This window comes from Myotis nattereri, assembly GCF_964212035.1.
Source record: "Myotis nattereri genome assembly, chromosome: 1".
NCBI lineage: Eukaryota > Metazoa > Chordata > Mammalia > Chiroptera > Vespertilionidae > Myotis > Myotis nattereri.
In genome coordinates this window covers 135392152-135408083 of record NC_138075.1, presented here as the reverse complement: position 1 = coordinate 135408083, position 15932 = coordinate 135392152, and the positions used below count along the sequence as shown (strand labels likewise).

At 37.4% G+C, this 15932-nt stretch overlaps 1 protein-coding gene across 2 annotated transcripts in view; it reads right to left on the bottom strand.

Annotated features, from left to right (window-relative positions):
• The window catches only part of PLXDC2 (plexin domain containing 2), a 416262-nt gene that overhangs the window by 112158 nt on the left and 288172 nt on the right, over positions 1-15932 (bottom strand). For both annotated transcript variants that reach the window (XM_081103903.1, XM_081103904.1), the window contains exon 6: positions 13956-14074. In XM_081103903.1, coding sequence (XP_080960029.1) covers positions 13956-14074 — 119 coding nt within the window. The remainder of the gene's footprint in view (positions 1-13955; positions 14075-15932) is intronic.

The following is a 15932-nucleotide window of genomic DNA, read 5'->3' as shown; positions in this document are numbered from 1 at the left end:
ATGATTACTAACTTTATTATCATTTTTATAGGAATAAAAGTGGGAACGAAATCATATTCAAGAAATAAAAGGACTAGAGACAAAAAGAGAAGAATAAATGCACCCCAAAAATCTTTAAGTAGAATAAATAGGTTGTGGGCCATCTGTGAGTAATTCATTAAAGAAAGTATTAGATTGGACATTGTTTTATAAACTTTAACAAATGGTATAGCAATAAGAAGGGAACAAATAAACTGGAGAGAAGATGGTATATAAGAGCTGTTCTGCTCATTTTTGCCCTTGGCATCATAATATTTAAAAGGATCACTTTGTTGAAATTGACCAATTAAGAGAAAATTTTAATGTTTCTGAAATTATTTGAAACGTGTAAATGGAAGATGAGATTTTCCCTTTATTTACCAAATCACTCCTTTCTCAAACAATGGTATATTCCAATTTTATATCAGTATGTCCAGCATTAAAAATTATTCTGATATTTGGACAACAAAAACAAAACAAACCACAATTTCTGTTTCTAAGAGAGCATTTACTAAATTAAACTCTGATATACTGTATTTGCTTATTTACCAACCTATATTCAGTATCAATATATGAATCCCTTTTCCTAATGGGCATTATACTCAGTTTACTCAGCTTTATACTCCATGTGGTGGAGTTCTGCTATAAATGTAATTTACATTTAAGACAGATTACAGTTAAAGATGAAAAGACAAAAGGATGGATAAGCATAGAAAAAAATGTAAATTCAGGTTATACTTTGTATATCCTAATAGGACAAAGTCATAATTTTTAAGCAGTATTATTAACAGATGCCTGCCTAGAATAATTATTAAAGCTTCGCTACTGGCATTTGCCACTTGCCTTCATCCCGCAACATCTATGAGTGCAGCTTTCTTCTGCTAGGAGTGAAGTATTTTCCCAGATAATTCTGTGATAATTAGTGTATTTCTTTCCTTCTTTTTTATTGCAAGTCATTTTCTTTTTATTATTTAATTTGTATTGAATTTACTGGGGTGACATTGGTTAATAAAATTATATAGCTTCAGGTATACAATTCTATAATACATCATCTGTATATTGTATTATGTGTTCACCACCCCAAGTCAAGTCTTTCCCCCCCACCCAAATTCAAAGCAGACCTTGAGGTTTTATTGCTAGCAATTAAAAAATCTCACTGTTATTATGAATATTATTTTTTCCCCAGAGTTTGTTTTCCAGCGCACATGGCTTGGTTGCTGCACACCTCCTAATACAGTATCTCTTTCCCTTATGTTCAGATTTCCCATTCCGCCTTTTCTATCACTTTTCCGTATCTTTTCCCTTTCCTACCACCCTTCATGTGATTTGTTTCTTCACCGATTTCCTTCCTTGCACTGCCTTCCTTTATACTTTGTCTTGAAGTCAAACACTCTCCCCTGTGCTTTTAATCTGTGGAGGATCAACCGCAGTCATGGCCTCCAATCAATGTCCTCCTGTATCCACACGTTTTACTTTTTCACTTGGCCATCCTCTTCCCCTTTAACTCATGGCTCAGTGATATTGCAAAAGAAGATAACAGCAAACATGAAGGAAAAAGGAGCCTCAAAAAGTGCTTGCACATTTCCACCTCCTTGCAGGGCCCCCTGCCCCTGCCAGGAGAATGTCCCCTGCTGGTCTGCTGCAGACATGAGAGAGATGTGGAGAGTTACTCTGCTTCCAACAGAGGTCATCCTGGACCCGCTAGCCCTTACCCACTCCACCTGGCACATGAGTGAGCCCCGCTGAGATCAGAAGAGTACCACCCAGATCAGTGGAACCACTGAGTTGATCCATAGGCATCTTGTGAGAAATAAGACAGGTGGTTGTTTTAAACCACTACATTTTGAGGTGATTTGTCATGCAGCCTTGACTGAATTGCCTTTTGGTGTTTTTAGGAATTGAAAGGCTGGAGCAGGAGTAAATAAAGGTGTCAGAGGAGATGGGAGTGGTGGCGGCAGGTCACAGGGAGCATGCTTTCCCTGAAAGCTATGGCGATGACTTTACATTTTATTCCAAGTCATATGGGGAAGACTTTAGAGGGTTTTGAACAGGGGAAAGAAGTGCCCTTACATGTGAAAAAGATCCCACAGGCTGCTGTGTGATCAAGACTGCAGGGCCAAGGGGTAAGAGAGAAAGGAGTTAAGACAGCTTCTCCTGTGTCCAGGTAAGAGATGAGTTGCTGGGACTACACTAGAGTGGCAAGTGTAGGAGGTGAAAATAGAACAGGGGGATGAATTCTGGATGAACTATGAAGGGATTGCTATCAAGACATGCCACAAATTTAGTAAGGAGAGTGAGACAAAGAGTAAGGTCAACCATGCCACCAAGACTTTGGGTCTAACTAGCAGGAAAAATGAAGCCATGCTTTTCACCAGGGCTGCCACGTGTGCACTCGGTGTATTCCCGCTGCAGGCCGTGAGTGGTGTGCCCTGGGCGTGCAGAGGAGGCGTGGGCAGCTCTGGCGGGCACTGCCATGCTCTGAGATGGAGACTAGCAGAAGAAGGGTTGGAAAACGATGATAGCTTTATGGCAAGATCAATGGCTTCAAATGCTTCTCTTTAAAATTTTATAGAGTTCATGAATAAGAGCCTGGGCTTTCTAAAACTGTGGTATTTTATCCTGATTAAATATTAAAATGAATAAGAAGCTTTTGATTCCCCACATCTTCCTAGAAGCTACCTAGATCTTTTACAAAATAATTACATATCAGGTTTTGCAAAAACGGCTTCCGTCAATTGAATTAAATGACTAATGTTGCAAAAGATTAATGAGGGAGAGATAAACAACTCCAGGCTTTCTCATAGATTTCTTTCAGAAACATGCCTGCCTGTCTCCACCTGATATTGTCATTATCGTTTCCACTCTGTCTTATTGGACTGTAATCTTTTTACTTCTAAATATCAAAGGCGTGGGGTTGTTCTGAGGAAGGATCACTCATTCACTCACTGCAGCCCAGGAACTGAGCTGTGCCAGCATTTGGAGCCAGTCAGACCATTCGCAGGTTTCCACGTCAATGATTAGAGACCGTTCAGATGAACCAGGAGTGCTGTGAAACTGCATTAAAAATGTGCTGCTTTTTTATTAATATCAGCAAAGCAACTGCATGTATATGAGTAAATAAACGATCAGATATTGAACAAAATGAGCACTAGAACATGTCTGGCATATTGTCGCAATCATCTATTCTTTGGAGAACTCTGCATTTACAAGGATTTGAAGTCCACAGACAAAGAAGCCATGGCCAAGGATGATGTCCAAGTTCAAAAATTCTAAAAACTTTGCTATGAAAAGCTATTTGTTATCCTTTCTGCAAATTCATATTTATCTGGAAAATGTCTCTTACGTTAGTTCGTAGGGATGTTAGGAATCATGAAATTATATACTCTTAACTATGTCAGCTTTTTTTTTTAAAAAAAAAAAAGAAATATAGTTTCATTATTTTCATGTACCTATAATAGTTGCCTTTTATGATTAAAGCAAAACTCAATTTTCACTTGGCCTTTGTATGATTTGTACTGAATCATAAATTTCTGAGGCTGTTTTACAATTACATTCCTCCACAGGATAAAGATAGAAAAGAACCATTAGTGCCAGTTAAAATATGGCTGCATTTTGGCTTATACTACCATTTATACATTCTTTTTTAAGTCTTTTAATTTTTATCCCATTTAATAAGAGATAGATGTGTTTATTATTTAAATAAGCATATGTTCTCCCATAAATGACATAGTGAAGCACATTAAGCCAGACGCAGGAAAGAGCTGCAGTCACTAGGCAACATTAAGGCAGGGAGGCTGCTAGGAGTGAGCCAAGGCAGGGCACAGCCCACTGGCCTGGGGAGGCAAGTTCAAAGTCAGGACTGCTCCCTGTTCTGCACTGTGGCATCATTCACCGGGACACAAGGGCCCAACACAATACCTGAAATGTGAACTTTTACATCCGTCTCTAAACAGGGAGGCCGCAGCATGCTGCTTGGATTAGAGGTAATGGGATTTTATTTTCCTGTCTGTTGTGTCCTGCAATCCTCGCCAAAACATTCATTTGTTTCCATTATGGACCCAGCTAGCTATCTGGTCAGCAGCTCAGCATCTCAGCAAGGGCTTGATTGTATAGCATGTGTGCCAAAGTATGAATCATATGCCTATCGGAACGTAACCAGAAAAGAATTACTCTAAGCTCATTTTCGTTCACTCTTTTTCTTCACTCGCTTATCAGCAATATGCTGGCTCGCTCTATATATATTGTATATGTGTTTTAAACCAAAGCTTACTATTTTACCCAGTCTCACCTGCATCCGACTCTTAACTTTCTACCTCATCTTCCTTAAATATCTGCTCTGGCTTCGCCATTACTAAGTAGGACATCCAATTTTACAAAGCCACACTTTCTTTTATTATTATCAAAACAACACATAAAGTGCAGATTGTTAGTTCTTAGTTGTCTAAAAACTAAATTTAACTAGAAAGGCTTTCAGTAAATTTGACAGTATACAAATCCATTTGCTTTACTGTATGTCACCAACATTTCACACAATTAATTTAACCCCCTTTTATTTTACAGTAACTGATCTCTCATAGGCCAGGTATCGAATAATGCACTTGTTGGCATGAAAGCAAAAGAGAGCCCCACGTTGAAGATACATTCTTAGCATCCCTCCTGCCCCATCTCCACAATCACGCCCTGCAGAACCTCTGGAAGGAGAGAAATAACAGCATAAAGCCGATAAGTAAGGACACTCCCTATATTCAGAGAGGCGTTTCAAACTTAATCTCTACAGAAACTCGTGCTAGTCTAGAGTAAGAAAGAAGTTGGTGAGGGAGGAATTGGGAGCAACAAGTGATCAAGGCTTCTGATTTCTCAGGAGAAAATGCAAATCTATATTTTTTATTTGAAACTTTTAAATATTTAAATGTTGGCAACACATCCATTTTACACACCATACACACACACACCACACACACACACACACACACACACTCACCAGTGTGGCCTCTGATTTAAAGGTTGCCTACCATGGGGTTGGCAAACTTGAGTTGGAGCTTCATACACAGATGACAATGAGGTAGGCGCCTGCGTCTTAGGAAGCCTGTGCAACTCGGCTCGAGAGTCAGAACTATGGTGGGAACTTTATCTGGCATGATCGCTAGAAAAGGGAGCTGGTCTAAACATGGCTGGGGAATAAAACACTAAGGGAAAAGAAAGGGGATTAGGAATCTCTGCACCCTGGGTTTGGGGAGATAGGAATGTCAAGGTCTCTACCTCAGCAATGAAGCAGCTCTTTGGTCATGAAACATCAGAACAGGAAGCTTGCGGCCTCATGAGAGTGAGAGCACCTCCTAAGGCAGACCTCTCAGTGACACCTCAGGGTAAACAGTGAGGCTGGGGGGAGAAAGTGCACCCAGAAAGACCCAGTGCATTGCTCAAGGGCAATATAACTGCTAGTGGCAGGGCCAGCGTTACAACAAATCTTCTATTTCTAGAATTATTTTTTCTAGGTTATTGATTCTTCTACCTAATTATTCTATCTATTTATTTATTTTTACCCACGGGATTTGTCATTGAAATATTATAAAGATAAAAAGGCTAAATTCGTCATTTTCTTACAAGATGGAAAGTAAAAAGAAATGAAAGCATCTGGAACTTTATTAGTATGTATGAAATAACTAAAATAAAAAATATATCTGAATGAATTAGATCCTATATAAAGCCAGGTAGATAACATTTTATACTTTATATTTAAAATACAGGGAAGTGCTATATTATAAAATCATCTGTGTCTACATTTTCCTTAAAATTCCTTCTTGAGAGTTAATAATCAGCATATTAGGCCATCTCGGTTTTTTCAATCTGGTATCATACATTCATTAAATAAATTTTAAAACAAATGTTATTTAAATAAAATATACATGTAAATATAAATATTTCTACTCACATAACTATAAAGTTTCTTGGATCCATATCTATTATATTACCACATGCAAACATTCTCAGACGTGCAGTAATAGATATAAACATTAAATTACTTATTATTTAATGGCAATTGTTTCACTGTTCAAATCTTTTGTCTTTCTCTTACTTTCTTGAATTACATCTCCCCATAAATTCTACAAGCTAGCAAGGGTTCATCTTTTAATACTTTCAGGATGCTTACCATGAGTGAAGGGTCATTACAGTTAAAAAAAAAAAAAAAGAGAAATAGTCCTAAAAAAAATTACGGATGCCATTTAAACCTACAACCTTTGGCACTGCTCATTTATTAACTATGCATTCTTCCATAGAAGCAGTAAATGTTACACTAAGGAACATTAGGTTTAAATACTTAAATGGTAGAATACATTAAAAAGTGATTTTACCTAATAAACAATAAAGTTCCACTAAACCAACCTCCTCTAAAATTTGTTGCTAGAGGAGACAAGAAGCTATTTAACCAAGAAAACACATAGAATTAGGCCCTCAGTTGGGGACTGTATTGTCTGATTTCCCACTTCACCAGATAGAAATATTACATAACATTTTTTTTTAAATTGCATTGTCCAAAACTGATGACCACTATGAGGTGGTATAAAAAAAATTACCAAATTTGCAAAAGACACAAAAAGAATCACATCCTTCCCTAGTTTTTATCTAAAATAACAATGCATTCAAAATATAATAGGAGATGAAGCAACTCAGAGAAAGTACAACTTCTAAAATATGATAGAATTCTAGGATAGATAGCATCAAGGACTGTAAAAAATCTGATTTCAAATCTCTAATGTTTTTGTAAACAATTTATGAATATGCAGTGTCTTTTTTAAATTATGAATGGATGAAAATTTTCAAGTCTACATTTGTTGTAATCAAACATTCATCACTATTCAATGACGATTTAAAATAACATAAAGAATCTAGGTCCCAGAGACATATATAGCTATTAACAAAATAGGAAATGGGAATTCAGTTTTCCAAATTCCATTTCTCTAAGAAAGAATGCACGTTTTTATTTTTAATCTATGTACAACTTCTTTTCCTTTACAAATTTAACAAAATAAGATAAATGCTGTGGAAGGCAAACCATCCTCACCCCGTGCTCTCAGTGGCTGAGTTACAGTATTTTAAACACTAGCCAGGATAGACTGTCAATGACATCAATGAAGCAGTCCAGTCATTTCTTTCTTTCTTTTTTTTCTGTGCACTCATCTGCCCTCCGGCCTCTGCCTGCCACTGGGCCTCACTGCCATGGAGCCTCATGCAAGGTGGCCCCAGAGGCAGGAGGACAGGGAGGCCCAGGAGGTGAGGGCAAGTCCAGTCATTTCTGTACAAGGAAGTTTGCAGGGAGGCAGTGTGTATGGTACAGTGGTTAGGCCTATAAGCCCTGGAGTCATACTCCCTGAAATAAATCTTTGTTTCATAATTTTGGGAAAGTTACTTAACCTCTCTGGGCATTTCAGGTTCCTGCTCTTTAAATTATAAAAGTAAATAACCTTGGTTTCTGTGAGAATTATATGAGAGAAATTTTAAGCATTAAATAACTGCCTGGTATTTATAAAGAGCTCAAGAAGTACTACATTTATCAAATTTGGAGGTTGTTATTAAAAGTGACCAGGACTTCTGGTTATGGCAGACAAACTTGTATAAGACGATTTCTATTATTATATTGAGATCCAGCAGGAAAGATGAATATGACGTGGAAAGCCTCTGTTGAAGGTATATCAGGCGGCTATCAGAGAGCTAGGACTTGAAAAGCCATCATTCCAGAGAAAGGAAATCACGAAGTAAACCCAACACCACCTTCCCAACAAGACATTTGGCAATTCATAAGCCAGGTTCAAAGACGGAGAAGCTGACGGGAATTGTAGTCAGTTTCATGGAGTTGAAGAAAATACATGCGTTCAGGGCCACTAAGGCCAAAAGTCCATAGCAAGCACCCAGGCATTAAGTGGAAATTCCTGCAGGACTAGACTCAAAGGGTAAAGGCTAATCAGAACTACTAGTATACAGCCTTTACAAGCACTGGTGTTCAATTTAGAATGCGCTTAGCACTGCACAGCATTACTCTTTCCATCCAAACACAAAATAGTAGACCCTCTCTGAGGGAAGAAAACAGCAACTACAGCCTCACAGTGTATCTTTAGTATTTTATAAACAATGCATTTGATAGAAAATTACTTGGGGAGCCATGAGCCATGAATAAAAGCCCACAGAGGGGAAAAAGACAGATGACTGAAACAGACATATAAGAAATCTAGACAGAGTTATCTGCCACAAACTTTAAAAGAACTGTTAGTAATAGATTTAAGAAAATAGATAAAATGGTTAATTTCATGAGATAATTAAATGTATGCAAAAGAAACATATGGCTATCCTGAAATTGAAAAGTGCATTAAAGTGAAGACTTGATCATTTGAGAGGACATTTTTAAAACGAAGACACATTTTTGGGGCTTTGGGTTCATCCTAAGTAAACTATGTTTCCGAAGTTAATGAAAATTAACAGCTGTGTAACAAAAAAGGTCTATAATTTAAAAGAGAATTTCAAATCTTTGGTTGAATAATACAGAGCTATAACCTCAGGAGAGAATTATGTACAGGAACCGGTGCCGCCACCGTTGCCCTGACCAGTGTGGTTAGAACACTGCGACTTCGGTGAAGGAACACTCATTTTAGACGGCACTAGTACTTTCCTATCTCAATCCCATTACAAGCAAGATTGTTATGAGAAGAGCAAATGTATTTTCTAATTTATTGATCATTATCTACTTTGCACTCTAAAACTTCTGTTATTAGAGAAATGACAGTATATAAAACATGACAGAATTGGAGGTCATTGGAGTAGTTACTATGAGCACATCCAGAGTTACTAAGAGAAACATAATTAGCTACTGGAATAAATTACTTGAGGGTAATAAAATAAAATTTGTTTCGATAAATTTATTTAATGCATCATTAATTAATATTTTTAATACATAATTTTACTCTACAGTTTAACCAAGTTATTAATATTGGTAGTTTCTGCATAAATCAAATTATTTTATTCTTACATAAAATATGCTAAAATAAAACAAAGCTGGCATTACCAGCTAGAAGCAACGTATTGCAGAAAAAAATTGTACTTACTTCCTATCTATAATTTTGGTTCTGTAAGTTTAACTTGGATAGGAACACAAAATTATACTCCTTATATTTATATATTCTCATGATTTTGTTAGCTTTGTAACTTAAATAGAAATACTCTCCTGATTCTGTGGGATTAAAATTGCATAATATATTGGAATCAGATAAAAGGATTATTAAACACTAAGTATTAACAACTACTTATTAAAAAAACAAAAACAAATGAGAAATACATTTGTGAATCATTACACATAACCACCTTGGGGGAAAATGTTGAGGTCACTTGGAGTCACCGAAATTAAGGTTTTTAGCCTTGAATTTGCCCTCAATTAACTCTGCAACTTCAAGCATGTCATTCAACCTTTCTGACTCAGTCTGTTTAGCTGTAAAATATAGCCAATTGTGCATGATCTAATTCCATAATTAAGTCAGGCACATTTATTAAACACCTTCCATGTGTCAGCACCTTTGTGAGGACTAAGAATATTAAGAATATAGGATATTGAGGAAAACCAAGATGGCGGCATAGGTAAACACCGGAAATTGCTGCCTTGCACAACCACTTCAAAAATACAACTAAAAGACAAAACGGATATCATCCAGAACCACAGGAAGGCTGGCTGAGTGGAAATTCTACAACTAGAAGGAAAGAGAAAAGCACACTTAGACTCAGAGGAGGTGCGGAAGTAAAGTGCAGAGGTACAGAGGCACACGTGGAAAGGGTTGGCAACTGAGGACACGGTTATCTTTTTCAATCGGGAGGGGGTCTCAAGCTCCTGACTGCTCTGAACTCCAGTTCCGGGCGAGTCTCTGGGGACCCAGACTCATACAGGGAGAAACTGGACTGTATGGAATCGGTCGGAACACGAGGGCAGTTTTCTCTCAGAGGTACTTGTAGTGAGTACCACAGGACACTGAGACCCAGAGCCTCTTAGGGTAGGACTGAGGAGCAGCCATAGCTGCTTGCTCCACCCTGTTGATTCCCTGAGACCCTGCCCCACCCAAGCTGTGCACAGAGGCTTTTGCATATGAAAGGCCTGGAACTTTGCAATCTGAAAATTACCTAACAATCTACAGCTGGGTCAGAGAGACCCAGAACTTCCAAAAGAAGGCCCAAGGCCCCAAAGCAGCTTGCATTCCTCATCTGGGGACCTCCAAACCCCAAACAAAGAAGAGGAATCTCTCCATAGCTCCTGCTGGGTAGCCTCAGGAAGAGGCTAAATTAGCACCTCTTTAGAGATCCAAGAGCCAGTGTACCCAATGGTCAGAGTGGGACCATCCAGATTACAACTCCTAAGATCCATAAAGGACACACTCAGGGGGTAGACTCAGTGAGCGCCAAAGTCCCACTGAAGCAAGTCTTGCCCCAGAAGGGTGTCTCCAGCACAGAAGATCTCCCACTGCAGACATAGCTGATTCTCACAGCCAATTGGTCTGGAGGTCAATTCCTCCCAGTGATACCTACAACAATCAAGGCTTAACTACAACAAAACTGTGCACAAGGCCCACAAAGGGGTGCAGCAAGAGTGTCCACCTTGGTAATCAGGGAGGCTGAGCCACTGGGCCCTATAGGACACCTAGCACAGAAAGCCACTTTATCAACACAGGGAAGCATAAATGTGGAGACAAAGAAAGAGGTCACAAATGACAGAAATGGAAGAAAGCAAACTACTGGATATAGAGTTCAAAACCATGGTTATAAGGTTTTTCAAAAATTTTCTAGAAACCACCGATAAATTTAGTGAGCCCCTCAAGAAATTTAGTGAGACCCTCAAGAATTTGAAAAAGGACCAACTAGAAATTAAAAATACACTGACTGAAATAAAGAATATTATACAGAGTTCCAACAGCAGACTAGAGGATCGCAAGAATCAAGTCAAAGATCTGATATATGAAGAAGCAAAAAACACCCAACCAGAAAAACAAAAAGAAAAATGAATCCAAAAATATGACGATAGTGTAAGGAGCATCTGGGACAACTTCAAGCATACCAACATCCAAATTATGGGGGTGCCAGAAGAAGAGAGAGAGCAAGATATTGAAAACCTACTTGAAGAAATAATGACAGAAAGCTTCCCCTACCTGGTGAAAGAAATAGACTTACAAGTCCAGGAAGTGCAGAGAACCCCAAACAAAAGGAATCCAAAGAGGACCACACCAAGACACATCATAATTAAATTACCAAGAGCAAAAGACAAAGAGAGAATCTTAAAAGCAGCAAGAGAAAAAAGTCAGTTACCTACAAGGGAGTACCCATACGACTGTCAGCTGATTTCTCAGTAAAAACTATGCAGGCCAGAAGGGAGTGGCAAGAAATATTCAAAGTGATGAATACCAAGAACCTATAACCAAGAATACTTTATCCAGCAAAGCTATCATTCAGAATTGAAGGTCAGATAAAGAGCTTCAGAGATAAGAAAAAGCTAAAGAGTTCATCAGCACCAAACCACAATTATATGAAATGCTGAAAGGTATCCTTTAGAAGAGGAAGAAGAAGAAAAAGGTAAAGATACAAATTATGAACAACAAATAAATATCTATCAACAAGTGAGTCTAAAAATCAAGTGAATAAATAATCTGATGAACAGAATAAACTGGTGAATATAATAGAATCAGGGGCATAGAAAGGGAGTGGACTGACTATTATTGGGGGGGAAAAGGGTGTGGGGGGTGCGGAAAGAGACTGGACAAAAATCGTACACCTATGGATGAGGACAGTCGGGGAAGGGGGGTAAGGGCAGAGGGTGGGGTGGGAACCGGGTGGAGGGGAGCTATGGGAGGGAAAAGGAGCAACAACTGTAATAACGTGAACAATAAAGATTTAATTTAAAAAAAAGAATATAGAATATTGTTGAAGAACTGAAAACTATAATGTATGTTAAAGCATTTTGTCAAGTACATTATGTAAGCAACTAGTTTATGCTAACATGATTATAAATATTATTTTCTAGAAGTTGCAGGAGCACCTGGATCTCATCCCAAATGCATAGGTACATCCATTGTGGCAAATTTAGAAAGAGTAACTTGCCTCTACAAAATAAAATTCATGACAATTATCAGGAAATAAAAGGTAGAATAGGAAGTAAGAAACTGCTTTCTAACCAGGAGAGAAAGGACAGCAAGACAAATAATAATGTAATGACTTCTTTAGAACTCTGAGTTTAGAACTCTGATGTTCAGCGAGACAGTGTTATAATTGCCTACCAGTCTAATATTCCCCATTCCAAAACAGAGAAACCATAATAATTTTTTTCTTTGATTAAAATAAAGAAAAAAATTTAAAAATACTAAACCCACTGTAAAGAGAGAAAAGGAAAAATAAACCATTATTCTTCAATGCAAGACACCCATTGAGAACAGTGTAAACAGAGATGGCAGTTTTGATAATACAGACTAGAGAGAGAGACCACAGTAAGAACACAGACTTTTGTTTTGCCAAAGGCTACAGCTATTGAGGTTTAAGGCTCTAGACTTACTGACCCTTCATCTTTCCAGAAACTTTACCACTCTTGGCTAAACTGTTGAGAACTCACATTCCATTACATCGCTCTGCAGTCCCAGCAGTATTCTAGATTGTAAAAAAACCTTGAATAAGTCCCTTTGAGTGATATTTTCTCAGCTTCCAGGGAGTGGGATAAGAATATGGTGTGCTAGGATATCAAAACATAGCTCTGGATAAAGAAGCACTGAGCAGAACAGATCCTATACTATAATCTATTGTTATTATTGCCCCAAGCAAATGATTAATTCCACATGCAAGAGTTCTTCAAAGGAGTAGAAATATCTAGCCTGGTTATGAAATTTCCAAAAGTTGGCTTATATTTAATTGAAATATAACTACCCTTCACTTTATAGAAAAGATAAATTTCAGAAGACTGATCAAACTGAATCCTTTTTAAATTGTCAAAATCCTCTTAAATAGCCAGGGATTCCTTTCCTAAGGGAAAGTAACTCTTCAACTGAAATAAGATATTGAGCCTGCACCATTATAAATACCCATTAGTTCATGTGTCCAGAATGCCCACTGTCAATCCACATTGTCAGAAAGTCTCTCCTGCCTAATGACTGCCTAAAACACCCATCTGGTGTTCCTGGAACCTTATTCTTGTAGACTGTTTACTTTCCCCAAAGTTTAGGTTGTCTAATACACCTTAATTACATTGTCAATAGAGTTTTAAACCAAACATGCTATTATTCTAATTTAGACATTCCTTAAATTTAAGCTACAATTTAGTAAGTTTCCATTGTTTACTTTGTCAACTTGGTAAAATGAAACAAGTCATAAGTTTAAATACCCTGTTTTTCCTTCACTTAGACCTCTAATTAATCTTTCCTATCTGCTTGCAATGACCATTGATGAAAGGCTATCCTGGAACACTTTCAGTATTGGGTCATTGAGTCATACAAGTTTTCACGTTTACTATTACTTTTGGAGGTAGAACCAAACAATGTCACAGAAATTTACAAGGCAAAAATAAACACACACACACACACACACACACACACACACACACACACACATATAAACAATTGCATTCTAAATTGAAAATATTTGTTTTAGAGTTATTTTATTATAATATTACTAGAATATAATTATTCAGTAAATTTATAAAATTAATGGATTATAATGCCAGTGATATAAGAATATTTTAAAAAAACAACAAAGAATTAACAATCAGTACTACCCAGTAGATTAAAAACTTTTTAAATCAAGGTAAAGAAACCAAGAGGTAAGAAAATTATTTGAGTTTCATTACTATAAAGTGTCTCTTTCTTGACATTTGAAGTAAAGAATAGATAGAGGTCAAAGTCAAGGGTGAAATAAATTTTCAATACATTACTTACTTCTTTGTATCCAAAAATGATGCGTCCATCTATGAGGAGGGTTGCCTGGAATGTGAAGCTTCCCAGGTTGTAATTATCCTGGAGATGTACGTGGTCCCACTGGACAACAAGTGCTGTGCCTGGAAACCCCATCGGAACAGAAGAAACACAACGAGAAAAGCATATCAATCGATTCTGGGTGGAGCCTTCACAAAAAAATATGGATCTAGCCTTCAAATCTAGTAGTTGTGCTACTTAAGTTTTATCTGATTAATGGAATTCTGTAATTGAAATAGCATTTGGCATATGGTGAGCTTTCAGAACATGCTAAAATCATGACATAGATACATTTGGTCCTGAAGATGATGATTAAAACCAGTTTGATGATATTAGAGATGACGATGAAGACACTGATGATATCTAAATTAAATTCAAAATTTCTGAGTATTATTCTACAGTTTGGATTTTGGCCATCACCTGTTAAGAAGACTAAAACTTCAGCATGGATGCAATTTGCTAAGGCATACTGATTTATTTTCATTATTTTTAAAGGATTCATTATATCCCATTAAGTAAAATGTTAACACTTCAGAGAGAATGGATAAAAGAAATGTTTTCCAGTTTTAAAAAATTAGCATTTGAAATATTGCTAAAGAATTGGGTAGTCTCTAAATATTTGGTAAAATCTAACCTCATACTGAGGTTAATATTGAGCCCAGTATGAGGGGATTTTGCCCTAGGCAGTTCATTAGTGTCAATGGGTATTGTCTGCTTAAATTTCCATGAGCCACTTTCAAAATGCAGCCCAAGTGATTTGAATGAATTTCAAATACATTGAAAAATGCTGAGAGAGAAAGGAACACATTCAGGAAAGCTAGAATTGCTTAATATAAAAGACCAAAAAATGGCTCTTCCAGACTTAGAATTATACCTTTCCATGCTGAAGAAATTCCTTTAACCTGAATGGAAATATTCTTCTTTGATTCATAATGCCTGCAGTTCTGTCTTTGTTGTATTGCCTTGAGAAGGCTGCAAGGTAGCTTGAAGGTCCCCAGGCTCAGATTTCTGAAGCCTCCATGAAGTACACTGGGAAAAATCTTTAGTGCTATATATCATGTTCTAATGAGTTAATCTACCAGTGTTTATGATAAAACTATTAACATGGGATATAAATTGAAACACGGTTTAAAAGGCACCAATGAGAATTCATATATTTGTTTTAACGGACATTGTTTTTTTTCATATTTTTTTTAAAGAAAACAAATGAGCAGCTAATATTTTTGCTTAGCTCTAAGTATTGGATTTTCTGTTTGGTTAAAAAATCATTTTGTCAAAAAACGTTTTACAGAAAATGAAACTCACAGAACTAAAAGAGCAAAACCAGGTCCATAAATATCTGATAAAAAAAGAAAAAGTCAAGACTGTCTGACAGAGAGCTTCTGGGTTGGTGAGGATGTGGAGGTGCGGGGAGAGTCATGCCCAGAGAGGGCATGGACGCTCCACACCCCTTCCCACATACCTTACCCCCTGCATTCCTTCCCTCTGACTGTTCCCTCGCTAAGGGCTGCACCAGATGACCCATGCAGAACAGAACACTGTCTTTACTTGCTTTTGAGTATAACTTAGCCTGAGAGCTTTTGACCAAGATGGCAACATAGGAGGCTCCTGAATTTCCTTCCTCCAATCGACACACTAACTGCTGTGGATGAAAAGGGGCCACATGCTAAGCTGACTGCCCAGGTCTGGGTGGCAGCCTGGCAAATTCAGAGACCTAAAGTAACCACAAAGGATGGTCTGAAATGAAAAAATTAAAACTAAAAGTAGTTTATGGTGGGTATCATGTCCTAGGCCAGTATCTTCCCTGACAAAGGTCAATCTTTACCTTAACTGAGCCTGTCCATTGTCTTTTTGCATCTATGATAACATATATTGTTGGAATGTCAAAGTCATTTTCCTTTTCCCCTCAAAGCACAGGCACTGCTCTGCGGAGAGCACAAA